Source organism: Maylandia zebra, linkage group LG17, assembly GCF_041146795.1.
Source record: "Maylandia zebra isolate NMK-2024a linkage group LG17, Mzebra_GT3a, whole genome shotgun sequence".
Classification (NCBI taxonomy): domain Eukaryota; kingdom Metazoa; phylum Chordata; class Actinopteri; order Cichliformes; family Cichlidae; genus Maylandia; species Maylandia zebra.
The window spans coordinates 24,640,073-24,667,475 of NC_135183.1; the positions used below are offsets into that span (position 1 = coordinate 24,640,073).

The 27,403-nt window shown below is 39.1% G+C and overlaps 1 protein-coding gene across 1 annotated transcript in view; it reads left to right on the forward strand.

Annotated features, from left to right (window-relative positions):
* Nucleotides 1-27,403, forward strand: part of acss3 (acyl-CoA synthetase short chain family member 3) — a 72,657-nt gene that overhangs the window by 9,715 nt on the left and 35,539 nt on the right. Inside the window, exons 8-9 of the mRNA XM_014408345.4 lie at nucleotides 1,116-1,267; nucleotides 12,502-12,605. Of these exons, the coding sequence (XP_014263831.3) occupies nucleotides 1,116-1,267; nucleotides 12,502-12,605 (256 nt within the window). The remainder of the gene's footprint in view (nucleotides 1-1,115; nucleotides 1,268-12,501; nucleotides 12,606-27,403) is intronic.

A 27,403-nucleotide genomic window follows, 5' to 3' on the forward strand; every position in this document is an offset into this window, starting at 1 on the left:
TCATTATAGAGAAACTGGGAGATAAGGTTGCAGTGGGAGGGACTGGTCATGGAAAAATAGGAACTTTAATAATATAATTATAACCTTGACGAAATGGCTCACACAGAGGGTTTTTATTAACATATAGCAATTTGTAATTAGTGTTGGCTTTATGATCAGTGTAATATCACATGATCATATGATCTGTGCATTTCTTTTTATCTTATTTCATGTGTTCTTGCTTAGCTCCTAAAACAGAGGATCTGTTGTATTAGTGCTTCATTATGGGCTTCTTTGGACTCCCTGCATGCATCATGTGAATGTCACAAGTAAGCATCACATGGAGTTCTGTTTACATAGAGTGCATTGATGACTGCGCTTTTTTCCAGGCCCAGATTGTCCCTAAAATCAATTCCTGAGATTCTGCACTTTTCTTTGGCTTGAAATCTGAAGTTGTTTCTTTTTATACTTCAGCAAAGGATCAAGAAGGACGTGCGTCTTTCAGTGTAGTTCTTATGTATAGGGCCACCAATTACATTTGCACTCTGATATTCCCTCACCAGTTTGATGCAGCAGCGCTATTGGACGATGAATTAATTGGCCGTTCCTTAAATCAGTGTTTGACTTCGGTCACGGTGGTTGCTCCACATGGTTCTTGTTTCTAGCAGCCCATCTATCTTCAAACCCTTTATTTGGAGTGAAAATGACAGCCAGGACTCACTGCTCCTTTTATCCATTCTTATTCTTCCGCAGTTGTCTTCTCACTGTTGAGCTCACTTAGTTGAATACCAGGGAGAAAATAAAAAAGAGTGGAAATTGCTGCTGGAGACCTTTGCCTGCAGGCTTCTTGTGTCTTTATCTTTTATTCTAGACAGACAGTACTTCTGTAGTGCAACTGTGTTTTCATGCCCATGTGCCTGGATAGTCAATCTTCCTGTGTGCCTTGTTATTTTAAACAGCTGTTGTATAAATATTCATGTTTTGGAGTTTGCACAAATATTCCTGGAATGGTTTTAGGCAATAACAATAATCTGTGTAATCTCTGGTGTTTACTTATCATTATTCAAATTCCGATGATACACACGCCTTAATTAAGCTGTAAAGTAACAAGTTGTTGCTGCACTGTGTGATTCCAGGGAAAACCTGTAGGGACTCCAGACTCCGGGGCCTTCTTCCGTGTCTTGTCTGAACATGGAGTCTCTTCAATGTTCACAGCGCCCACTGCTATGCGTGCTATCCGCCAGCAGGACCCCCAAGCTACAATTGGAAAAAAATATCCACTGACCAGGTACAGAGCAACAAAATAAATGTTTTTGAATCAGTGGGGATTGGTGCTAAAGCAACAAATGGATGGATATGGAATTGAGATAAAATTCCTTTCTTCCTTCTTATGTGAGAATTTATTGTTTCTCTCATGTGTATTTGCAAAACAAAGCAAAGCAGCGTAGCGATGTTACTGCGTGACTGCAGTTATTTCTGACATGTTATACACCGTCTGATACAAAAGACTGTATGCTGAAGATGGTAGTAGGTTTTTATGGACTCATTTTGAAAATTTAAAGTTTTTTTTGGTTGTTGTTTGTTTTTGAGACATAGCGATCATATCCAGGTACTCCGGCACAATCGAAAGACATGGTTAGGTTGACTGGCAGGACTAAATTGGGGAGAGGCGAGAATGTGAGAGGGAAAGACTGTCAGTACATATCTAGTCCTGCAACAGACCGGCGACCTGTCCGGGCTGTACTTGCCTTTTGTCCCATGACCTATAATAGCTCTTTGAGGACCTGCAGTTTGCAACATTTCTCAGTTGGTGTAATTTCACAGGATGTGAAACGCTGTGAAATAACCATGTTACAGCAAGCAAATGAGAAAAACCTCATTTAATCCAATGAAGGTAATTTCACAAAACGAAATGGCCTAAAAAGGTTAATAAATGCACTAAAGGAAGAGTTAAGTTGAATGTGAAGAGCTCAATAACTTTTCAGCCTTGGAGGTTTCAACTTGATTGTGATTGTAGTTATTTTTCATTTTCAACCCTAATGTTGATCCAAAACCTTAAGCCTCAGAACCCCATGCAAAGGTTTTTGGGGATTCTTTCTTTTAGCGTAGCCTCAGCCTGTAAGACTATGATCTTTGCCCTTATTATGATGGCTACATGGACTGAAACTGAGAGATAATTGCATATTATCTTGGGACTCTGACGAACCTGCTGGGTGAGAGAACAGCAGCTATATCCATCAGCTGTCAGTGGCAGAGGACTTTGAAACGCCAGGAGTGACTTGTTAAAGCATCTCATGGCTGACGGTTGTCCGCGCAGCCTCTCGTTAGTCTCTGGCCATCTGCTGATGCACAGCCCTCTCCCACCTCTGTTGCTCACAGTCTGTACCCTCAACTCGACCCGCTCGAGTGTTAATCACGATAGATAACAAGCAACAGCATCTCACTGACTGCAGCCCACCTGTGTTAAATCACTCTGCGTGATCAGGTGAAGGTCGTCTGTAGCTCCGAGTTAAAAACAAACATTTTTCATGGTATTAGTTTAACTTGGATTAAATGCTTCATGAGATTTTGTTAATTCTTTGGCACAGAGCGTAAAAATGTACGGGGGGTTTGTGTCAGTCTGTTCCGCAGTCTGAAAACACCACTTAGCACACAATCATAAAGCAGTTCTAAGTGGGAATGACCTATGGCCCTAGTGAATCATTCAGTAACTCTGGCATTGTGTGCTGAATCGACGATCTCCTGTTGTTCCCTGTGCTGAATGCATAGCACCTTTTTTAAAAGCTCTTTCTGCAGTCAGAGATGATTTTTCTGCTGTATTTTTTTTTTTTGCTTCACATATTGTTGAAATCTCTCCTCTCAGCTGTGACCCTGCCACAATCAGTCATTTAGGCAACTGTTCCCGTGTACACTTCCTTGTTCTTAATGCATTTTTTCCCCTTGGCAGAAGCGCATTTGTAAAAGATTGCTGCAATTCCCGTTGGTTTTGAGCAAGACAATTTGCCATCATACACATGCTGCATTATAAAAGCAGCATTAAAACAGGGTTTCTTTGTGGTGCAGTCATTGTTCCAAAAAAGAGCTTTCATTCCAATCAAATCTGGCTTTTTGATGCTAATACAGTGAATTCAAAATGCTTTAAGTGTAGAAGGCTGTTAATCACAGTTTACGTGTCAGTTCAAATCTGTCTTGAGTGCTTAATTTGCTACACAAAAAGAAGGAAAGCTATTTTTTCACTTATCGTCAGTCATTATAAACACAATCCTGCATATAAACAGTCAGAATCTGTAGGGAAGATTTTTGATACCAAGATGATCTTTTGTAATCTGAGTAATGATCACAAAACATTTGAGGAAATCGCAGCTTCTTGAAATTTGTCAGCAGTTGTAAACAGTGTGCAGGCAGTCTTTAATCAGCTATCTGTTATTCATTATCTGGTTGTCTTGGCTCTACTAGAAGCCCTGAAATATTGGCTGCTGTCTCTGAAATCATTAAACTATAATCCATGAGTTCCCAGATTGATTTTTCTAGGCTTACATGCATATCATAATAGTCTGTGTATGTTGTCCCATCAAAATGCCTGGGACGGGCTTTGTGATGTATTTTTTTGAGCCGTGTTGTTGTGGTTGAAATCTAATCATTTATTTCTGTTAGCTTAGTATTTATATTTGGCTTCATGTAGCTTGTGTTTTTTTTGTTTGTTCTTTTGGGTTCCTCATGTCCTTTTGTATTATGCTTCAGTCTGTTCTTTGAATTTTTATTCTAGTGTATTTTCAATGTAAGGTTCTGCTTTTATTCTGGTTTATTTATTTTCATCATTACTTCCAGCAAGGACGTCATATTTCTGGTAGCAATTGTGTGCCTGTATGTCATCACTGTGTCAGTAAATAAGATGGCTCGAAAAGTTTTGTTTTTAATGATTAAACTTTACGGGGGTGTAGAGTGAGGTCATGTTAACAATCTGTTAAAATTTGGCTTGCATTGACCAAAGTGTTCAAGGTCAACTTAATGATTTATTTGTTAAAATGGACAGAAAGCCATATAACTTGGAAACTAGGATTCTTGTCTTGTCTTTATTCTAGTAGAATAACGATTAAGATTATGAAAGATTATTATGGCTCATTTTTTATTTTAAATTTATAGCAAATTATTTTTCTTTTTTTCTTTTTTTTCTTGTTTGTTTTTTGGGATCCTGCTCAACTTTTCAGTTCTTATATTTGAATTTGGATTTCTGTTATTATCTTCTTGTTATTCTCTTGTGACCTGATTTCTGTTTAGTTTGTCTTTTTAGAGAATAGTGCAGTTCTTCGTGTTTGGGGTTAGGATTGGTCTCCTTTATTTCCTGTTTCACTTTGTAGGTTTGTTCCATTTTAGTTTTACTTTCCAATTTCAGTGATTTCTTGCTTGTGTTCACCTGCTGTTCGTTGTGTGGGATTTAACCTCCTCATGTGTTCAAATTTGTGTCTGTGTATATAAATAGTCCTGTCATTGCATTGTTCAGAGTTATGTTGTACTAGTATGCTGTATATCTCTGGTCCAACAGTCCTCTTGTTTCTGTTTCATAGTACTTTTTGAATGTTTGGATTATTGTTGATCATACCTTCATGAATTCAAAGATTTTGGACTGGGTGTCTTTTGGGTTATCAGCAAAAAATGTTGATTTTATGCCTCCTGCATCGTGAACTCAGGTCCTTAAAAACAAACAATAATCATAATAGCAGATGATGAAAGCCCCGTCCTGTGAAATACAGAAGGATATGTCAGTGGTAACTTTAGGTTTAAATGTTTTTTTAATGGAAGTAATAAAACCTTTCAGAAAACTCATGTAACTTTGTTACAAATGCATAGCTTCATGCCAGAGAAACCTCAAATACCCCTCGTACATCTGTGGATAATTGACTCTGAGATGCACAAGCACACCTCGTCAATGCGCTTGAGAAATATCATTTGTTACCATAGACGTGAAAAATGCATTGAAACTCTGTCTACAAGGGTGTCTGAAGCTGTAATGGCAGCAGCGCTCTCTATAAATGTAGTATGAAAAAAGGACCTGCCTCTTTGTCCCCAGTATCTTAACAGGAGAAAACTAAGTCATTGCTGAGAGCCTCACTGTCCAAAAGTGACAAAGTCCACTATCCATTGGATAGTGCTTTTTAGTACATAGTAAAATCTGGTGTTTTTTTAAAGGTGGTAGTGTTTACAGTGTGTTTGTCTTTTATTAAAACAGATCAGTGGTTCCTAACATTTTTTTATCTAATGCTTCATCAAAACTTCATGTTCCAATGTGTTCAATTCAGCCAATTTTACATTTGATGTTGACTATTTTTCCTTTTAGGAATAATTTTAATTAACTATTTAATTCAGCCAATAGTTTAATTTGTTTACCTACTCTTTTGGCCAAAAATATTAAATTAAAAAAAATACACCTGCTAACTGTGCTTTTAGCTATTAATTGGCTTTTTTTTTTACATACAGAACTTTAACTAGACATTTCAGGTGTTCTTTCAGTATATTTCTAACAATTTAATTTGTTAATTTTACATTGTTACCTAACAGTAACAGCTGCTCATCAGAGCTAAAGCTAATTATTTGTTTTTTGCTTTATTGGTTTTAACTATTGTGTATTAAATTTAGCTAACATTTTCTTTTGCTTATCTGTTATTTAGACCAACTCTTAACTGCTAGCCATACTTTTTTTTTTTTTTTTTTTTTTTAAGTTTTCAGATCGTTATTTCAGCTCTATTCCCAGGTGGTTAATTGAATTTGTTCATCCAATAGGCAGTATTGACTGACGAGACCATAACAAGAGGCCAAACTTGCAGTAGCAAATCGACAAACACTGCAAAAGCATAGAAAATATGAGGGGAAAGGGTTAAATAAAACACAACTGGAGTAGAAAAAAACGACTTCAGAGGGTTTAGTCTTGCCCAAGGATAATTCGACATACACAGGGATCGAACCAACCTTTTGATTAGCTGACAACCCACTTTACCTCCTGAGTCACCTGTTACCTATTTATTTATTTATTTATTTATTTTTAAAGATTTCTTGGATTTCTTATGACTGTCTATTAAACTTACCTGTGTTTGTCCATTAATATTATCTAACTTCTAAACCTCCTCATGTCTATTTGCTTCTACAATTAAATTTCAGCTTTCATTATTTTAGATTGATACTTAAGCAGTACTATCATAGGGCAGTTCAAATTTATTTATTTAACACCGAATCAGAACTACAGTCACGTAGTGTAATAGCTCAGGGTCACCTGCCTTAATGCTCAGCTTTCAGTTTAATTATAACATGATGCAGATACACTGCTGCATTGTTCAGTTGCAGCTCTGCACGTTAACATGTTCACAAAACAGAACACACACTTCAGGTGTATTTTCCTTTGATTAACTGTTTCTCATATCACATAATAAGCTTGGAGCATATTTGCGCTTTGTAAACTAAAACTCAACCTTGACAACAAAGAATGTTTCCTACTCTGTCTGCTTCAGGGTCAAACTGTATTGTAGCCTTATCTTTACAAAATAGCCAAGATAAATAGCTGTTGATGCCCTTAAGAGGGTCAACTTACCACTCAGAGCATGCATTCAGTGGCTACTTCATCAGGTACAACTCCTTGAGTGCAACCCCCCCCCCCCCCCCCCAACTAAATGGTAAGTCTTATAACTTCAATAAATTATTCAAATGAACAGGCAACACAATATTGTGTCATTATAAATCAATTCAGAAGCCTGCTTCATAAATTAGAGCACTTTCAATCCTGAATCTATGGGGCAGTTTTGTGAAACTAAAGATGGTAGCTTTCCCACTCCTACCACTGAAGAGCCAATCACTATCCTAACATAGAAACATACATGGATTGGATATTTCAGTAGGTACACCTATTCAAATTGTCGTTCATGCAAATAACTAATTAGCCATTAACATAGGAGCAATTCATTGGGTTTAGGAATGTACGCATGATCAAGGCGACCTGCTGAAGATCAAACCAGACGTCAAAATGGGAAACAAAGGCGATATAAGTGACTTTGAACATGTCATGGTTATTAGTGCCAAATGGGTGAAAAAGTATTTTAGAAACCACTGACCTACTGGGATTTCCCCTCACGAATATGTCTAGGGTTTACTGAGACTGGTCTGGAAAAGAGAAAATATCCAGTGAGCAAGAGTTCTCTGGGTGAAAACGCCTTTTTGATGCCAGAGGAGAAGGGCCAGGCTTCTTTGAAGTGTTAGGTAGTCAACTCGACACAGCTAAGGTATGGAGAAGATAAACCTTAAAGCAAATGGGCTAGAAGTGGAAGAGTACACCAGGGACACAGTTTTGGCATCATGAAAGCATGGATCCATCCAACCATCCTTCTATCCATCCTTCCATCCATTCATCCTTCCATCTATCCGTCCTTCCTTCCTTGTATGAACAGTTCAGGTGGGATATATTCTTGGCACTCTGAGCCCTTAGTACCCATTAAGCATAGCTTAAACACCACAACCATGCTGACTATGTCTATCCCTTTATGATCACAGCTTACACCATATCCCAAAATTCAGCGCATCTCAAACAGTATTTTGAACCAGACAATGATTTCACCGTACTCAAATGACCTCCGCAGTGACCTTATCTCACTCCAATAGAGCACATTTGGGATGCGGCGAAACAGCAGATTTGGATCATGCATGTACAGAAATCTGCAGCAACTGTGTGATGGTGTCGTGTCAAGATTTTATATTTGTAATCGCTCAGTGGGAGAGGAAATGATAGTCGCAAAATGCAGAAACACAAAATAAACTGGAAATGTGTTTTTGTTTTTCAGTGTTGTTTTAAACACCAGTGGTTGTCCAGAATTTCACAACTGGTACAATTTTACTGAAAACATAACGCAGATGGTTAGATTAACTCAAACTGAGGTCTAAAACGGTTTCTTTGCTGCTTTGGCAACAGCTAAATCATCACCCTCCCACCACAGTCTCCGAGGTCACATCGTCTGCTTTAATCTGTTAACTCCTCAAAGAAAACTTGAATACCACCTTTGAATTGAATAGCGAGACATGTGGTGGTGGGAATAGACTTGCTTTCAGCTAGAACATAAGGCCCCTACAGGGACAGTCTAATTATTCACTTATTTCATGTAATTCAGCTCAAGTCCTGTGCACAAAAAATCTGACTGCTGAAGGATGGTTTGATGATTGTTAAGTCCCGTGGCTTGATCCTTGACATATTTGATATTTTCTATTTGTTTAAGCCCTATTTTAAGCTATTCATCCTCAGCATGATATTATGACTCAATGAACTTGAGATCTGCATTTTTGATTGTTTATTTATTTTGTTTATTGCTGCATTGGTAGCAGTATTCTCATCCTTGTGTTATGGAGCAACATTATCATTTCTTTGAAGTGTTTCTGGCCACCTGGCAAACCTGTCTCCATTGACTCCACTAACTCCTGAGGGAAATATCTGGCTCTTTAGCTGCTAAATGCTTCAACTAGGTTCGCCAGCTTGCTGCTAACTCTGTCTGTATGCTGCATTGTGCTGGGAAAGCGACTGTCTGGTTGTTTTTTTTTTTTTAGGAGTTTTTCCCCCCTAAAAATCAGCTTCCTGTTGTAGCTGCAAATGCTACTAAGAGAAAAGAAATTGAGGAAAACTGTAAGGGTCCATAGATGGGTAATTCTTTCAAGGTTAATCACATCATAGATAGATGTGATCGCCCTAATGTTTTCGTATCGCCCTAATGTTTTCACTTACAGTTATAGCTGCTTTAAAGTGCTCTTTTGGCACACACATAAGCAGTCAAAGTTAGTGTAGTGCTCCTGACAACATGACGTGATCTGATTTAATACATATCAGTGTAAAAGTTTACATCAATGCCAGAGTTCAGTTCAGTTTTATTTATGTAGCTCCAAATCAAAACGACATCGACACACTTTATATTATAAGTTAAAGACCGCACAATAATACAGAGAAAATAAGTGTTAGTCAAAAAGAAGCTCTATTACAGGTGGTAATAAATACAAAAAGTCAGCAGTCATTGAAGAGGTAGAGTAGTGATCACTACACTACCTCTTCAATGACTGCTGTGCCTAAAATGTAGCCTAGGGTTGGTGGGTTGTTCTTAAAAGCTTTTAGCGACCAGGTAACAACGCTTTGAAAATAAATATGAGCAGCCATCAGGAGGAGTGGATAACAGGGGAGAAATAAGAGAGACTGAAGATAGAAACTGTAGTGTTTGGGTTCACTAGCAGGGCATGAACTCGGGGAGTATCAGTTATCCAAAAAAAGTAGCAGAATTCTGAAGATGAACAAGAAGGGTCTAAGGGCAGGTTGGATTTGAAGGAGTTTGTTGGGTTTTTTTTAGGTACTTCATGATTAAGGGGCTCATCGCTGCTGTCTGTAAGGTCATATTGAGGGCATGTGGTTTGGTGGGGAAAAGAGCAACTCAGAAGGACTGTAGGTAGGCTTCAGAGTTTCAGGGGAAGGAAAAAGTGGAATTCACTGTTGATGGCTTTGACATTTAAAGCATGAGGCTAATAACTCTGGGATTTGAGAAGATGCTGAAGATAAACAAGCTTTCACCTCCACTGTCCTGAAAAGAAGGAAAACTGTTGAAAAAGAATGGGTTTTGTCAGCAAAAGTGTCACGAACTATTCGCTTAAATGAGACCAATTAAGCTTGCTCTGATTTTCTGATTTACAATTAGGTAAATACGTTTTTGGGATGGATGTAATTTTGCCTCACACAATGAGGTTTGACTGAAGTTTAGAGTTACAGCTTTTATTCAGGGAGTTTAACAAAAGCATTGCGTTAACTGTTACGAGGAGGACATTAGCTATAATGGACTCTTTCAGATAGAGGAGGATGACCTGCACCAATACCCAGTGTAAGCTGATAATGCTGTATTTTGAACAACTGATTTTGGATATCTACTCTAGGAGTTAGGGTTGGTGTTTGCTATTTATACTTCGTCATTTGGTCTTTGCTTGAAGACCAAACGGCTGTGGATCAAAAGCCTCGTACTTAATTTAAAGCTGCTCTAAACGAAATAAAAGGCAAAAAAACAAACGAACATACCTTGAAAGTTGTACGCTCTCTTTCTGCAGCTTTTCCTCTCCTTTCTCATTTTTGTCACTAGATGAGGGATTTAAATTTTCTAAAAGCCAGTCATTTCTAGGGCTGAACGATATATCGCATTTGCGATAATATCGCGACATGATCAAGTGCAATTTTCTAACCGCAAAGGCTGCGATTATACTCTGGACATGTCCAAATTCATGGGCTGCATCCTCCTGAGGCCGCATTTGTAGACCGATTACGTCACAGCGACGCGCCGAAGGCTGTCCAAATTACTACCATATCCCAGAATTCATAGCGCGGCCCAGCCAAACTCCAGTTTCCAACAATGGCGGCCGCTACTAAGTTTTAAAATTACTCATACTAATCTTTCTGGGTCACAAAATAAACTTTTAAAATATTTTCAGGCGAGAAAGTAGTTGTGTAAACATCGAATATCTGCTCGGTTTATCAAGATATCCCATATTTGCAAAAGTGCTTCGACGTTTTCAGAGGCGTCTGCTACCCACCAGCTCGACAGCTAGCCGGGAGCTCGAGGGTTACTGATGCGGCCGAGAACGGCACAACTCCCGGCACATCATTTTCAGATCACCGCGGAGTTTCGCTGCTCGGGTTAAACGTAATATATAAGTCACTTAGACAACCTAAAAATGTTATTGTTGGGCTTTTTTCAGTGTTTTGTTTGTTCGTGAGTAAATCGGTTTGGCTGAGATTAAAGTTATTAGATTAGATAAAATAAAACTTTATTAATCCCCCGGGTGGGTTCCTCCTTGGTTTTCACACAGCTGACTAAACGTCAAACAGAAAACTTATTAAACAGAAGTATGAGACAGTCGAGAATTTACGCCAGTGTCTGGTTATATTTTAGATAGCAAGGAGCAGACGGCCGAGTTTATTAAACTCCACCGAGACAGTGGTGACGCTAATCAGAACTAGACCGTCCAATTTCACGCGTTTAAATTTTAAAGGCGTGTTTGTGTGTGTGTTTATACAATTGCTATTATGTTTGCACTTTATGTGTAATGTTACTGACTGCAGAGATCAGTAAGATGTGTGTAATAAAACTAATAAATTTTTTATTTATTAGTTTTATTTATTTAATATTATTTTTTAATTGAATGACTGTCTAGTAGTTCACAGATGTCGAAAAACTGAGTGTGGTAAAGCCACTGATTTTGTTTATGTATATTTCTGCAATCTGCACATTGTACTGACTTTCATTTTAATGTTTACACCAGGGTTCCTTGTCAGCACTTTATGCTCAGATGTTTGTAAGCTAAAAATAAACTATTGTGTATGTTCAAATATACTGTTGTGATTGAAGAAGTTAAATAAAAATGTCAGTCATCAATTCATGCATCACCTCATGTCATCATAACAGAGGTCTGTCTTCCAGGAAAGAACAGTTTAAAATTAATGTAATATAGTATTGGCCATACTATATGATGTATTGCTTGTCTTTGTTTAATAATACAGAAGACAAAGACCTTAAAAAATAATCGCATATCGCATCGCAATCGCAATATTGGGGCAAAAAAATCGCAATTAGATTATTTTCCATAATCGTTCAGCCCTAGTCATTTCTGACTTTTGACTTTTTGTGCCAGTCAAACCGCTTCAGAGGACCTTTGCTTAATCCATTGTTTGTGTTTACCTCCTTCACACTATATCCTTACATGCAGCTCATCGAATCTAGTCTGAAAAGATGTGTGATTTGCCAAAGAGCTTGGCTGTGCTGAAGCCTGTAAAACTGCTTCAGATGAGGTACAAGAGTCTTTCTCCGAACCTTTGATTTACACTAGGCTGAAAGTTTATAATGGATTTTTTTTGCCCACTCATTCCAAAAGCAGGTTGCCTATCTTGCCTTTATGAAAAGTGAAGTCAAATTCTGGAGTACTGAGAGAGATAGTCACTAATAGTTTCTAATTTGGGTTCTCACGGTTGATTTAACCCAGTGTTTTACCCTTGCAGCACCGTTGGCAATAAAGGAGTAAATTACATACAATTTTAATAACACATTGAAATGCACATAAATGACCAAATCAGTGAAGCGTACTCCATAACTGGGAGCTAGAATTTGTGTGTAGGCTGGAAAAGAGAAACCAGTAGGCAGTCATGATCACTAATGAGAAATTAATAGGCCTCAGCTTTGTCAAGTTAGGACTGGGACTTTTTAAAAAAAATTACAATTATTCCACCATGGAAAAAGAACACTGAAGAAATCGTTAAAAGCCCCAAATTACCATAGCGTTCAGGCCCATGATGAGTCTGTGTAAATGTCTAACACACTCACCACTGCTGTACATGTAGTAGTCCAACTTTAAAGTCTTGAGACGTCTATGGTTTGGGCATTGAACATCGATTTTGATTTATTCCGACTGTTCCTCTGAGGGAGTGAATATGCCTTGCTTCCTTAAGGTGATTGACAGATGTGTTCTGTGTCCCCGCAGGTTGAGGTCATTATTCGTGGCAGGAGAGCGATGTGATGTGGAGACCCTGCAATGGGCAAAAAGGAACTTTGGAGTTCCTGTTCTGGATCACTGGTGGCAAACTGGTAGGAAGAATTTTACTTTCTAAAGACGGAAGCAAAAGAAAGCAAGAGATTTGAATTGGGGAAGGATATTTTTATCTTCGTGACAGACTGGATATAAACTGAACTGGGGAAGCTTCTTGCTAAATAATCTTGTTCCATGCATTCCCTTTAGGCCAAGGTTTCATGTTGAACAGAAGCCGGAAAACTGAAATAGCTGGCTCATTCTTAAACATCCCTCACTGAGCTGTGCAGCAACCCTTTTATTTCTTGGGCCTGTATCATCACAGGACGGCCAGGCTGGCATACAAAAGTTAACTTCATAGACTTAATACCCCTGTTTTTTTTGTTTTTTTCTTCTTTTGTGGTTGATGTCAAAATTGTTAAAACATTTATCTTTTACCATATGCTCTGAGTGAACTGCAGTTTTAATTATGCCATTATATGAAGTTAAGAAGCACTTTTTTCTTAAAATTTAGGGACAAAGTCCTTTTGATATGGAAAGGATTTCAAAGACTTGAAGTTCTTTATTAGCATGAACTCCATGAGATGATGTAATTTAACTTGATCTTTAAGAATCAGCCATTCTTTAACCTTATCTGCTTGAGATGACTATAAATGTGAGCTTTCCTATATTTTATTAGCACCTTGACATTAACTTGACCTCGAGCAAAGGGCTACTCCAGAAAATCACTATTCCCCAAAATGCCTGCTGACATAATTTAGCACATTTTTATCACACTTTCCTCTGTGATTAATCCTTTGTACGGTTAGTATCACAGTTTGGGGGATTAGACCCTCTCTGATGGGGGAACTGTAGCACTTTAAGCTTGAAATTCAAGCTTTTCTGGGAACCCATCATCACTCTAGTGATATGGCATCATACACAGCAAAGGGATTTATAGACATGATAGTCAGATAAATGGCTTGGAGGGTTAAGAGAGAAGTCAAAAAATGTCATTGTTGCATTTATTATTGTATTTTTAACATATTCAAAGTGAATCAGATAACATATGACAGTTGTGCCCATTTTATCATATGTATTTACCAAGGCTGAGTTCATTACTTGCTATAATAGTTGTCATTCTGATGGGACTATAGATTTTCTTTTCTCAAGTGGTCACATTGCCAAGCAGCACTGACACAAGAAGCTTGGCTGGTGTGTCCTTATAACTTATTTTACTTTGCAATGATATGTAGGGTGCCCAGATATCCCTCTTTAAATGAGACTGCACAGCAGTTATATCCCCCCCCTCCCATCCCACATCTTAAGACAACGTTCCACATTTTGACTGGCCCTGGAGGGCATGTACTTTTCTTAAAGTCCGTTTTTTACCATTGCATTTGAAGGGAAGTCTATTTATTCTAGTCAAACAGTGGTTAGCCTATTCGGTGCTATGTCCTGTGAAAGCCACAAATCACAAGTTAAAGTTACAGATTTTGTTGAATATGATTGGTTATTCATGCATGAGAAAATATTGTGTGAAGTGACACAGTATATGCATGTCAAACTTGGCTAAAAATTGTTCAAATAGGCTTACTTTTCTGAGCTACTTTTTCGCTGAAACTGTTACACTGTTACCAGGCATAACAGCAGCTGAAATAACAGTGAATTTATAAGAGAAAATGGGACTATAAGAACAAATGTCAGCTTATTTTCTTATTTTACTTGCTGAGGGAGAAAGTTAGAAAAGCTAAACTCAAATATAGTATATTTGACTACCTCCAAGCCTTGTTAATACATCCTACTTTGTTCTACAAATACTGTTTGTCTCACATTTAACTTGTTGGGATGTGTTGTGGTCACCATACCCATCTGGGATCCTGAGATGTGAGGACTGATCTATGCATTTAATGAAGAGATAAAGAGGAAGGAAAAGAATCAGGGGGACGGTGTCCATCTGTTCAGGGGTGTAAATTCAAATTGCTTTTTAGCTGAAGCATGTTTTGAGTTAGACAGCTTAATGCTGAGTCTTTCTGTTTGTTGGTGCACACTTTATAATAATACATATACATAAAACAAGATTTAACTGATCGTATTGATTTTTCATTTAAACATGAATGTAGGAATTTGTGGTTAGTCAGCCCTGGTGCAAAGGGCTTTTCACCTGGGTCTATCTGAAAATTTCCATTTTCATAGTCAGTTACTTTGCCGCTTTGTACTTTGGATTAATGGTCTCCCCAGAAAGGTGAATTCTGATCATCATTTTTTAAAAGCGTCATATGTCCTTTAACTTCCTGGGTGGAGTTTGTGGTTTTTGAAAGAGAGCACAGGCTTCCTTTCTTCATCTTCCAGTTAACCTGTGGCACACCATGACTGTTGTTATTCAGGGGAGTAAGATATGTAATTGAACTCTTGAGTTCTAGCTCTCACTGCACTGTTTCTTTTGTATTGATTCTTCAATGAGAAAGACCTTATTAGCTTTTTGAGTGGGAGGCTTGAATCCACGCAGCATGCTAATGTCATGTCCTCCATCACACCCATAGTTTCATTTCTTTAGTTCTCTTGAACTAATGAACTATGATAAATATCGTCAGCCACAGTGACAGAACACAATTATTATTATGCCGCTTTGTTTTTTAATATCTTGTCAGCACGGATGGGGGATCGATGTTGGAGAAGATGACATCCCTGTGTTAAATATGGAATCAATACTGTGGCTGAACTGTGGGGAAACCATTGACCTTCAGCGTTGGTACATGCAGGGCACTCCAATCTAAGAACAGATTAGCCTGCTTGGTTGATTGTGTTGTCCAGCATGAATTGAAATATAAAGAGCTTTACATTTTGTGTCATAGAATTGTGAGCTATTAAACTGAGGTCATGGGAGTTTCTCCAACTACTCAGCATGTTTTTGGGACTTGGAAAAGGCACATTTGTTCTTGGGGTTTCCTAATGGGGGGTACATTAAACGTTTAAGATATCAGGCCTTTTGCTGTTGTTTTTTGTTTCCATAATTACAATGATATGGATTCAGTAGTGGTCTATTATGATGAAGAGACCAAAAGATCATAAGGGTTCATGGGCTAACCCATAGTGATGGAATGAGAAGTGCAGTTAGTCAGTGTCTTTTGACTGGGAGGTCTGAGTACGTCTGCTTAAACTGCTGCCACTGTGCCCAAGATCAGAATAGATTCCACAAATTGTAGTTTGAGTCCATATTGTTGAATTTTGGTATGCCCACATTTCAAAACCTTTTGAACACCCCCAGAATAGCTGTTCCTTTCCAAAAACCAGTCGTGTCTTGCCAGAAGAATTTTGAGCCTTTACACACCTCTCCTCACAACAAACTTTCCAGGTAATTCAGCCTGTGCTGGCTATGGGTAACTGGTGAATAAAGAGTAGAACAACATCTTGCCTAAAGGCAAAAGCAACTTTAGGATTTAAGTAATGAAAGCCTTGGCTGGGAATCCACAGTATGTCTGTTTAATAATGTAGTGAAGCTTTGTCTATCACATAAAGATATATTTACATTATTTAAAACATTCTATATACAAACAGTGCATTGCTTGACAAACCTCACCCTGTAAATTTTGTTTACCACCGTGATTGATTGTCTGCAATTTAAGATAACCTTTAGGGGCACCTTTGCTTTTGTTAGGCAGAGGAGCATTCAAATATGCCTGTATTTTTTGTCTCAGTACAGATAGCGTGCTTGATTTGGGGAGGCAGCCTGCATTCAGTCTAGACTGGGTTTAATGATGGGTACTCTCTTGGGTGGTGACCTTCCGATCCCACTACTGGGCAACAGTTTCATATATTGTCGGTTATTGATTAGCACAAGAGCTGCATCGGTACTGGATCCCTTCTCTATGGTATTTCTGTTCTTAGTTTAAACACTCATAGACTCACATTTTTGTTGCATAAAGCTTTGCATGAGCATTTATTGTTCATATCGCCAGTGTGGGAGTTGAAGGGTAACGAAGAAGTAGCAGTAATCCACTGCCAAACACAAGCATGATGCTCACGAGCATTCTGCTGTCATCTTATGTAGCTGCTTTCCCTTTTATTTGTATATTAGAACCTATTGCTTTCCACCTATAGGTCCATCTCTGACTGGCAGTGCAGAGTGTTGAACCAAAACAAACACCCACTATCAAATATGTGTTGTGCAGAGCTGTTGATTTCCATCTTCCTCTCTGTAGCCTTAGTGCTTGAGAGACAGCATTGCATTCCACTTGAACATAAAGGGTGTTTGTATCAGTCAAGTTTAAATCCCACTTCCTTTTCTCTCCCTCACACACACATGCACGCACCAAAACAAAATCCTGTCACGCTCCGTGGCTATCCGAGCCAGGTGATTTATTGGGTTTGGAGAAAAACCTCTGGCGCCCTCTTGATTTCTGTCTAGATGTGTAAATCCCATTGGATTCTTCACCCCCTGCTAAACTCAATAACTGGCAGCTGGTGGCCAGCACTGCAATCCAAATGTGTTCTCCACTTTTTCACGGTAGAGTGGGTCACTCCCTGTCTCACCCTCTTTCTCTTTGTGTGCCAGGGACTGTTTGACTAGAAGCGTGTGGGTTAAAGAGACACTGCCATCACATACATATGCATTAAATCATCATAGTTTGTCATTTTGTCTTGAGGCTGCAGTTGATTTATTTTTATTTTTTTATCTGTCTGAGCTGAACACCTTTTCAGTTTTTATTTGAGCAGCAGTTGCTCTGAAGAAATTAAAACCAACAATTATATTAACACACTTGGGTATTGCATAGCCTGATACAACATATATAATGTAATCTATATACATATAATATAATTTAATATAATATAATATACAGTGGAACCCTGACTTACGAAATTAATTCGTTCCCAAAGGTTTTTCGTAAGTCGAAAATTTTCGTAAGTCGAAGCACCCATTGCGCGTTTTGAGTGAGGCGATGCTGAACGATAGGCTATAGGCTAATTGCTAACTAGAACAACAATACGTCATTCAAGTGGAAGAGCGAAGGGCAAGTACGGAAGCCAAGGGGTTGTCACATGATTCAGAAGGCATTCTGGGCATTGTAGGCTCAGCCAATCAGAGCCAGCGGATTTCGTTACTCGGGCATTTTGCCGTAACACGGGCAGAAATATTGACGTTCAGTGCCTTTTGTAACTTGAATTTTTCGTGAAACGGGGTATTCGTAAGTCGAGGTTCCACTGTACATGTATGTTTGTGCCCCCGAGTTGGTCTCCAACCAGAAATGAGCTGTACTGGCACCTCTTCCTTTCTTATGATAGTCTGGCTCATGCAAACAAAAGGTTTGAACAGAAGTGGGTTTGAACTAATGTGCTTGCATCCAGAGATGTGTGTCTGAGATGACCAAAGAGATGGCACTGGAAAGATAAGAGAAAACTGTCAGAGTCCAATCTGAAGCCTGAACTTTTTGTTCAACTTGAAATAATCCAAAAGTGTGTACAGTCATGTAAAACATTTCTCACAGGACTGAACAGTAATTTTCTGTATGACTTTATCCGCATCGTTCTTTGGCCTAATGTTGGTTTAGTTCATTGAGTTTGGCGTGTAATCATTTATGCACATCTCTCTTAAGGTCCTGCCACAGCATTTCAGTCAGGTTCAGGTCTGGACTTTCACTGGGCTATTGCAACACCTTTTTTTTTCTTTTTCAGACATTCTGTTACAGATTTGCTAATCTGTTTGGGAACATTGTCTTGCTGCATGACCCAGTTTCTACCAAGCTTTAGCTGTGGGACAGATGGCCTCACATTAGATTCAGTCTTATGCAGAGGAGTTCATAGTTGACTCAATGACTCAAGGTGCCCAAGTGCTGTGGCTGTAAAACAATCCCAAATCATCATGCCTCCAGCATAGCACTTGAGTGTTGCTATGATGTGCCTATGCTGATATGCTGTGTTTGGTTTCCTCCGACTGTGGTGCTGTGCACTAAGGCCAGACATCTCGACTTTTGCCTTGTCTGCCCAAAGGACCTTGTTCCAAAAATCACACACAAAGACATTTTTTAAGTCTTTTTCTAATTTTGAATTGTGTTAACACAGACCTGAATGCTCCAATCGAACAAACTTCCAACAGGTCTGCTTATGGAGTTGGTCACATTTGCTGATGATCAGTCAATCTTGCGTTTTTGATCAGCAGCTCCTGGTTTCTACTTGCTCTCATAATTTATGAGAAACTGGTAAGGGTTTCACATGACAGTGGTCATATGACAGAAAATTAGAAAAAGCATACTTGGCCCCTTTTAATTTTCTTGCTCAAATGAGCCTTGATTAAATTGTAGCTGTTTGATTCTGTAATAATGGATATGGATTTGTGAACAGGTTTATTTTATCTGTCTTACTGTTTACTTCTGTTGGCACAGAACTCTCAAGTGTAAGTAAGAAGCAAATGATGTTTAAAAAAAAAAAAAAGTTTGTATGGTGTCCTCCAGCATGAGTTTGTGAGTGAACTATCTGGGTAGGGCTGTGCGATATGACCAAAATCTCATATCCCGATATTAAGACATCTCTCGTCCGATAACGATATAAATCACAAAAATGTAACATTTTCTGTAAATTCTGTGAATCTCGGGCAGCTTGACTTGCGTGAAGTGTTTCCAGCTGCGCGTCGCGTACCTGGAGTCCAGTGTTTTAACTGATGCATGAAACTATACATTTTTAGACATAAGTTGTAACGGCCGCCGTTTTCTTTGTATTTATTACACGGCGTGCTGCGGGGAAAAGCCTGTTCTAACGTTTGAGTCTAAGGTTTATTTTTTAGCACCTGACGGCTCTTTTTTGCTTCTCATCCATAAACACTCTGCATCTTTCACGTGATTCAGTTTATTTTGAAAAGTCTCAACAGGATCTTGAGCTTTATTGTGAAAGGTTTATGTGGAACAAGCGGACACGCGATGGTTTTACCGTCGTTGTTGCTAACGACAACGCATAAAAACAAGCCCTTGTCTGTCTGTAGTGTGGTTATATTAAATGTAAGAGAAAGAGAGAACTTGAATATAGCCACTACAGTGACCATCAAAACGATGAACAAATATTGCCGTAAACAGTTTATTTTGCGACACCACGAAACAAAGGATAGCGTAAAATGAAACATAGACGTTTTTATATCGTCATCGATATATAGCGTTATATCGAACAGCCCTATATCTGGGAGTGTCATAATGAACACAGGTCATCGATCAACAAACTTTTAGCAATGCCAGCACCTTGACAACTCTCCTTCTTCTTCTTCAGCAGAAGAGAAGAAACTTGGTCATTGGAAAGCAGTTTAGTTTTCAAGGCTCATTTACTCCAAAATATAAATCACTGAAATAAGACACAGACTCCTTGAGAAACTCATTACAGTCAAAATCTGTTTGCTTATTTGGCTTTCAACTTCAAAATAAATGGGTGACAGTTTTTGCTTTTGGTGGGTAGGTGGGTGGGGGTTGGCTTTCATCTATAAATATTGATGCATCTGTCCCTCTACTTGCATGGTGCTCTTTTTGTAGTTACCAGAAAAACAGATAGAATTGAACAAAATCAATCGTCAGTGCTTGTTGCTCATAAATCTTCCCAGCTGCAAGCCTCTAATCCTGGAGTGTAATATTCAGCAGTTGAAAGCTGTAATCGATGAGGAGAAAACTGGTACCCCGAGCAATGATGAGACGAGTAGCAGAAGAGAATAGCAGACAAAGTTTAGTAGAATAATATGGATGAATTTAGGCTTATGAGCAACATAACCTGGATTTAAAGTAAATTAAATTCAATATTTTTGTCATTGCAAGCTAAGAAACGAGCACTTGATTCTAGTCTGTTTTAACTGAGAAGCCTTAATCAATGTTAAATGAAATTAAATATTTGTCACGGTATCTTTTTGCTGATAACATACATTTGAAACCCTTCCCAGGATGGGGGCTGTCTTGTTCTGAAGCTCCTCAGTGTAAAGCTGCTGTATGATCACTGTAGCATTCTTTATTTATCAAACAGAATGTGTGTTTTCCAGCTCCTGTTAAAAGATGCATCATCCAATTCATTTCTTCTTTGACAGTATCTTTGACAGTTCAGCGGTTCATCAGCAGTGGCAGCCGCACACCACTGAAAAGATTAAAAACGGCTCAGGGTTCGGTTCGTTCTCACATCTGTCTCTGGAGGATTCTCCCTGCCTTTCAGCCAAAGATGTGCCACTGCTGATTGGTAATCAGTCACACAAAAGAGCTAGCATCAGTCTGTTTTGAAAGCAGAGATCTCGCAAGCTCTACAGAGGGACCTGGAGGAAAAATTGATGTGTCATAGTGATGGGGGTAACATGACATACCACAGAGAGATTACAGGTCAAAGATTCTCTGCATAATAACCTGAAGCTTATCATTTCCAGCTCCACATTTTAATTATTCTAATCCATTAGTGAACTGTGAACCATTCAAAATATTCTCCATTCATCTAATCCTCGACCATGGAAGCGACTTACTTGTGCTCTGGCTGAAATTAGCTCTTTGCAGAGCCCAATGAGCTGCATGGGCTCTACTACAGCGGCTTTGTGTGATTCACATCTAAAAATTTTCTTTTTTTTTTTTTTTTTTATGTCAGTCATGGCTCAATTTTTTTAAAATCTTGTACTGGGCCTTGGGCCTTAGCCCTGCAGTTTTAGTTTTGCGTTTTTTCCCCCCCCTTCTTCTTCTGATTGTTTAAACGACCCCGCCTACGTTTGACCATGTGCGCTTCGAACTACTGTAACTCATCGACCATTTGAGCAAGAGAAAAAATTCACCCAGTTACTGAAAGAAGAGAAGCTGCGCTTTACAGGGATATTTGGTGCATTACGGTAGCACAAAGGTAGTGGGTTTGCAAGCTACTGCTCTGGAAAAAGAAAAGCCAATTCCACTTAGGTGCGCTTCGCACTATCATAACTCCTCGACCATTTGGGCAAGAGAGACATTTCAAATGGTGACTAAAAGACGAGAAAACGAGCTTTACAAAACTTTACGGTGCATCATTAGGAAGCACGAACTGCGACGGGTCCAATCACATGTAAGAATTGATAACTCACAGAGCAAACTGATGGGCGTGGAGAAGGCCCCAAAACTTTATTGTACATATTTAGTATAGTTCATATTTAAAGTTGATGTTGTTTTACATTTTGTTCCTGTTGAATATCAGTTTCCACTTAGTTATAAATCTGAAAAAACAGAGTCTGATTTTTATTTTTTTCCACTTTTAACTGTTGTTCCATTGTCACAACAATACAATAATGTAAAATGACTCCCAGATATTGAAAGCTGAGGTTATTCTGAAAAAAGGGGCAAAAGAATTCACTTATAATATGATTTTTGGCCCTTTTACAGCCAAAATTACCAAATATGTCCAGGCGGCCTAAATGATGCTTGGCCAGTAAAGGGTTAAGGACATTCCTTGCTGACATCACACAAAGCTAAGAGTAGAAACGTTGATTAACTATGATAAAGTTTCAATTCATTTTCAGTTTTATTTATATAGCAGCAAATCACAACAACAGTTGCCTCAAGACGCCTTTTATTGAAAGGTATAGAGCCTACAATAATATAAAGAAAACCGAGAAAACCCCAGTAATCGTATGAGCAAGTGCTTTGGCAACAGTGGAAAGGAAAAACTCCCTTTTAACAGGAAGAAGCCTCCCTCACAACCAGCCTCAGGGCGGGGCGGTCATCTGCCGCGACCAGTTGGGGTTTAGGTGAGTTCCACTCATAAAATGACAGTCTCTGGAGTAAGGGGACAACTTGGTCATCGGCACAAACTCCTTTAAACCTTTATCCAATGAACCTTAGATTTGGACCTTTTTCTAAGGATCATTTGTACATACGCTGATCTCATGGTTTGTGCTGTTACATCACAGCAAGAAGGTTCTGGGTTCAAAGCCACCTGGGGCCTTTCTGTGTGGAGAGAGTAATACTTTTCAGGGTAATAAAGTGGTTCATACTTTTTCCAAGGTGGCCACATTAGAAACTGTGACTGTTGTGGAGGGCTGTGCCAAAAGCTGAACTAAATTTCTCAGTGTCTTGAAAAACTGCAACTTCTTTGTCCTCCACTTACCTAATCTACTGATCTAATCTCAGTTTTTTATGGACACACTACACACCATGTTGAGAAATGCCAAGTCTTTCAACCAATATGTCTGTGGGAATTACCTTATTGGCACAAAACTATTTTATACTTGTCAGACTGTGTTATCTTTGACATTTTTTCATAGTTTCAACTAAAGAATTGAAAACGTCAATTTTTGTGATGGCTGCTAGCAATAAAGGTCTAAAGATACAATTTAAAATGAGTTCTTTGCTAAGTTGTTTGTTATTTGTAGACACAACAGTGGTTTATACCTTTAGTTGGGTGCGATCGTGGCTCAAGAGTTGGGCGTTCGTCTTGTAATCGGAAGGTTGCCGGTTCGAGCCCCGACTCCGACAGTCTCGGTCGATGTGTCCTTGGGCAAGACACTTGCCTTGGGCAGACCTTTTTGATGTTTAAATGTTATATGGGTCAGTGTTAAGTGGCTTAACAAAAAAATCTTCCTGTGAAATGGTCAGGTACAAGGACTGGACTGAAAACGAGTAAAAAAGCAGCCAGTGAAAAGCTTTGAAAGCCCATCAGTAAGCGTGGAGAATTGTTGCTCAAGACCACTTTACAAGAAAGTCTGGCTCCTTGGAAGCAGATGATGCTTTAAAAATGCTGGATGTAGCATGTTTAAGACACGTCTGCGGCCTCTGGATTTAAAAACTATTACAAGCAGGACTTGATCTCAGACATTTTCTCCGGACTTGCATGCAACACTAAATTTAAATCTTCTTTGCTGCGAATATCTAATTGTGCTAACGAGCTCGAGTTTGACTAATTTGACCTTGTGATTACTTTTCTCTCTGGAGTACTTACAGTGCAGATGAGATTAGTTTTCTGAATCATTTGCAGTGGACTCAATTATTTTTCAGCCTCCCTCTGTCATGCGCTGACTCATCCTGTTTCAACCAGACATGGCACCACGCTGCTCTTTTTCTTTTTTTTTTAACACCTAACCTTTATTTTGGTTGTTTTTATGCTGCTTTCACATATATACAGATATTGGAAAATGAATGAACACCCCTTACTCACCCCCACCCACCTAATGTATATCATAGTTTAGGCCATCTGACGCGGCTGGCAGCCCCAGCTCACTTCTCCTTATGTTCATATGAGCAAATGTCTGCCATTTTGAAGCCTGATAATAATCTAAGTGCTATTTTAAGACCCAAGTGCCATTGGTGAGGGTGGAGGGAGTTGATGGAGGTTGCTGATGTCACTGGTGTTGCCTGGCAACAAATATGTGTTTCCAGTTGGCAGGTTTTGGCTGCTTCACCAGTGAGTGGTGACGGATGGACCCACAGTAGTGGTGTTTTTAGATTGTCCTGACTCTGTCTGGCTTTCTCTCTCTGTTTGTCTTTGTTTCTTCGACTCAGTCTGACAGACGGCAGATGCTTTCGCAAACAGAATGAAATTATCTCAAAAGTGAACTGGACCTCCTCAAAGTATCTGTCATGTCAAATAAATTTGTAGAATTGAGAAATGTCTCCCCACGGCTTTTGCCGAATGCTTTGCTGGCACAGCAGTGGACTCTAAACATCCTCCTCTTCTCAGTAAGATAGCGAAGGGCAGTTTTAGGCAACCTTATTGAAAACGCATAATAAAATAAGCTTTTAGCATGCCAGCACTTGCTGTTGGAAAAGAGAAAGAGTGCTCGGCTGGATCAAAGGTTAATAAAGAATCTTTACCTAACGGTTCAACAGGGATATTTTACTCTGCTGTGTTAATTTAAATCAGGATATCTGAGAGTCTTCATGGATATTTTATTATTAGAGTGGTTTGTAACCTTTTTGTGGCACATATTACTCATTTATGTTTATGGTCTGTATACAACTCAGTTAAATATCACGTAGGCTGGACCAGTAAAACCTCTGAATAATAACCTTTTACTGTTAAGAACATATCAGTAGTTCATAGTTCACATTTAGTGAGCGATCCACTTGCAGAACAGCCTGAGATGACATTTATTTAAAAAAAAAAAAAAAGCATCAGGGATGAAAAAAGCAGCCTGAGACACTTGGACGGTGGCCCCAGTGGACAGTTTTCATTGTTTTAAACATTCAGTTTCACTTCTGCTCTTTTTTATGTTATAACTCTGGTCTTCTCTGCAGTGGAAGCAGCAACAGCAAAAGCAAGAGTGGTCCACAGACTGGTTGGTTGTTACATGCTAGCGACGGTAAACGCCTAGATGACAGTCTGCAAAGCTGTGCGCAGGCTCTGCAAAGGACCAACACACAACCATGAAATTTAATTGAATTGAACCATGCCGGTTCCGTTAACCATGTTGCTGCTGCCTAGTAGTAAGGCAGGCTGTCGGTAATGTGTTTTTCAGTAAGAAGACAGTAAGAGGAAAAAAAAGACCCCTCATCCTCCTTTGAAATGTTCACACTTTTGTACAAAGCCATTGCACCTGACTGGCCAGTTCTGACCAGTGGGCTCTGTTTGACACCCATGCATTAGCCTGTAATAGGTTTGATATGGTATGAGAATATAATAGAATGATAACTTGGGGTGTTGAATGTTTTACTACAATTATTTTAACAAGTTTTCTTCACTGCTTTGTAGAAGATTTGACATTCATTGAGTGAGTTGGTGATACCTGGCTTTTTTTTTTTTTTGCAACATTTTTTTTCTATTTACATCATTTTTTTTCCCATTTTTTTTTGTTTTTGTTTGTGTGTTTGTTTGTTTTGCATGGTCTATTTGCTGGTGTTTTCTTAAATTGCAGGACATTTGACTGTAGCTATGTCCAAAGTTTTTGAGTTGGATGTTTAACAATCACATATGGGGTGTTCACATAGATTCATAAGTTTCCATAAATTATGCAAAAGCTTGTCTTTAATATGTTTTAATAGCCAGGCTAAACCAATATCTGTGCTCTTATTAATTTCTTGCAAGTTCTTCTCACGACCCTGGTGGGAGATGTTATTGCATAGCCACAGATTAGTCAGTTTTGAGCACCACATGTAAATGAGATGGTGCATCTGAAGGGGTTTATCCTGGAATAGAGCAGATGATGAGATTATTAACTCATGGGCCCAAGTTAATATGGCGGGGAAATGAGAAATTAACCCTTTAGAGCCGATCGGAGCGGGAACGCTCTGTTATGCGTAACTATTTTTAAATCCCAGTAGCTCTGCAACCACGTAAGCTAGCGCAAAAATTTGTTTTGCATATGAAACCGGAGGAGTTGTACTTACATCTTATGCCATCAGCTTGTCCTAGGTCATGGTTTCCTTCCACATAAAGCTTTGCAAAAACTGCATAAAAAGCGCTTGCAGGAACAAAAACATAATATTCCAGAAACACGCTTTACCGATCCGATCAGCTGTCCATAACACTTCCTACGTTGGAATAGACGTCAGCGCGAACTTTTGCATTTCCGCCATTACCTGCCCGAAACCGGAAGTGACGTCATTTTCGCGGAAATGTAGTCTTTTTTGCGATCAGGGCCTCAGGGCCTATACTGCTCTTTTTAAAAGTTATCTTTGACTTTATGACTTTCTGTGTCGTTTCTGGGATGCTTAGGACTCATATTGCACTGCTGGAAATAGTTTATTTTGATGCATATGCTGCTTTTTTGCAAATTTGCAGTATAATATTTATTTTCGTTTTTCCTGCAGTGTATAAAAATTGGTGTATTTCAAAAATAAAACTATGAAGACACTCAAAATAAATTTCCTGTGGTGGGAAACTATTTTGTGCAACTTTTTTGTATTTACAGTTTTGAGGGATAAGCCTCTTAAATTTCTCTAACTACAAATATATGTTAAAAAATCAAAAACGATTTTCAATTTTTTTGTAGTTTATTGCACTTTTTGCAATTTATGTAATTACTATGCACTTAATGAATACATATTATTAAAATCTGGGCTATAATGGTTGTATTGATGTATAGCAACTTGAAATGCTCCCAGAAATGGCTCCACAGCATGTAAAAATATAATATAAGCTCTGGCGGACTTGGTTCTATGGTAGGTCTTAAAGGGTTAAGACATGGCAAGAACCAATTAACCACAATTATTTAGGTGGTTACTTTGAATCTTCTGTCTTAAATGATAGGAAGAGAGTAATACCTTTAATATCAGTGGTTATTAACAGTAAAAATGCATGTATACAACCATCAGTAAAATCTGAACATTTGGAAATTTGGTCCAAAATGAAGTTTAAACAGTTTTTTTTTCCCCCCTCCACTACACTTTGGCCGTGCCCATCATGTGTCGTCCTTTTTATCTACCTCGGGAATTTACATCGGCCATTGTAAGTGCCGTTTATATTCCACCACAAGCGGACACGGTCACTGCCTTATGTGAGCTGCATGAGGCACTCACACAGCACCAGACACAACACCGGGACGCTGCGCTTATTGTGACGGGGGACTTTAATAGCGCCAACCTCAAACGCGCAGCGCCGAACTTTTATCAACACATCACCTGCCCCACCAGGGGTGAAAGGACACTGGACCACTGCTACACTACGGTCAAGGACTGCTACAAGGCACAATCCCGCCCTCCGTTTGGCAAATCTGATCACGCCGCCATCTTCCTCATGCCAAAATACAAACAAAGGCTGAAACAGGAAGTTCCGGTTCAGAGGAAGGTCGCGCGCTGGACGGATCAATCGGTGGCCGCGTTACAGGACGCACTCGATGACGCAGACTGGGGCATGTTCAGAAACAGCTCCGACGATGACGTCAACGTGTTTACGGAAGCGGTTGTGGGATTCATCGGGAAACTAGCGGATGATACCGTGGAGACAAAGACTATCACAACGTTTCCCAACCAGAAGCCGTGGGTGG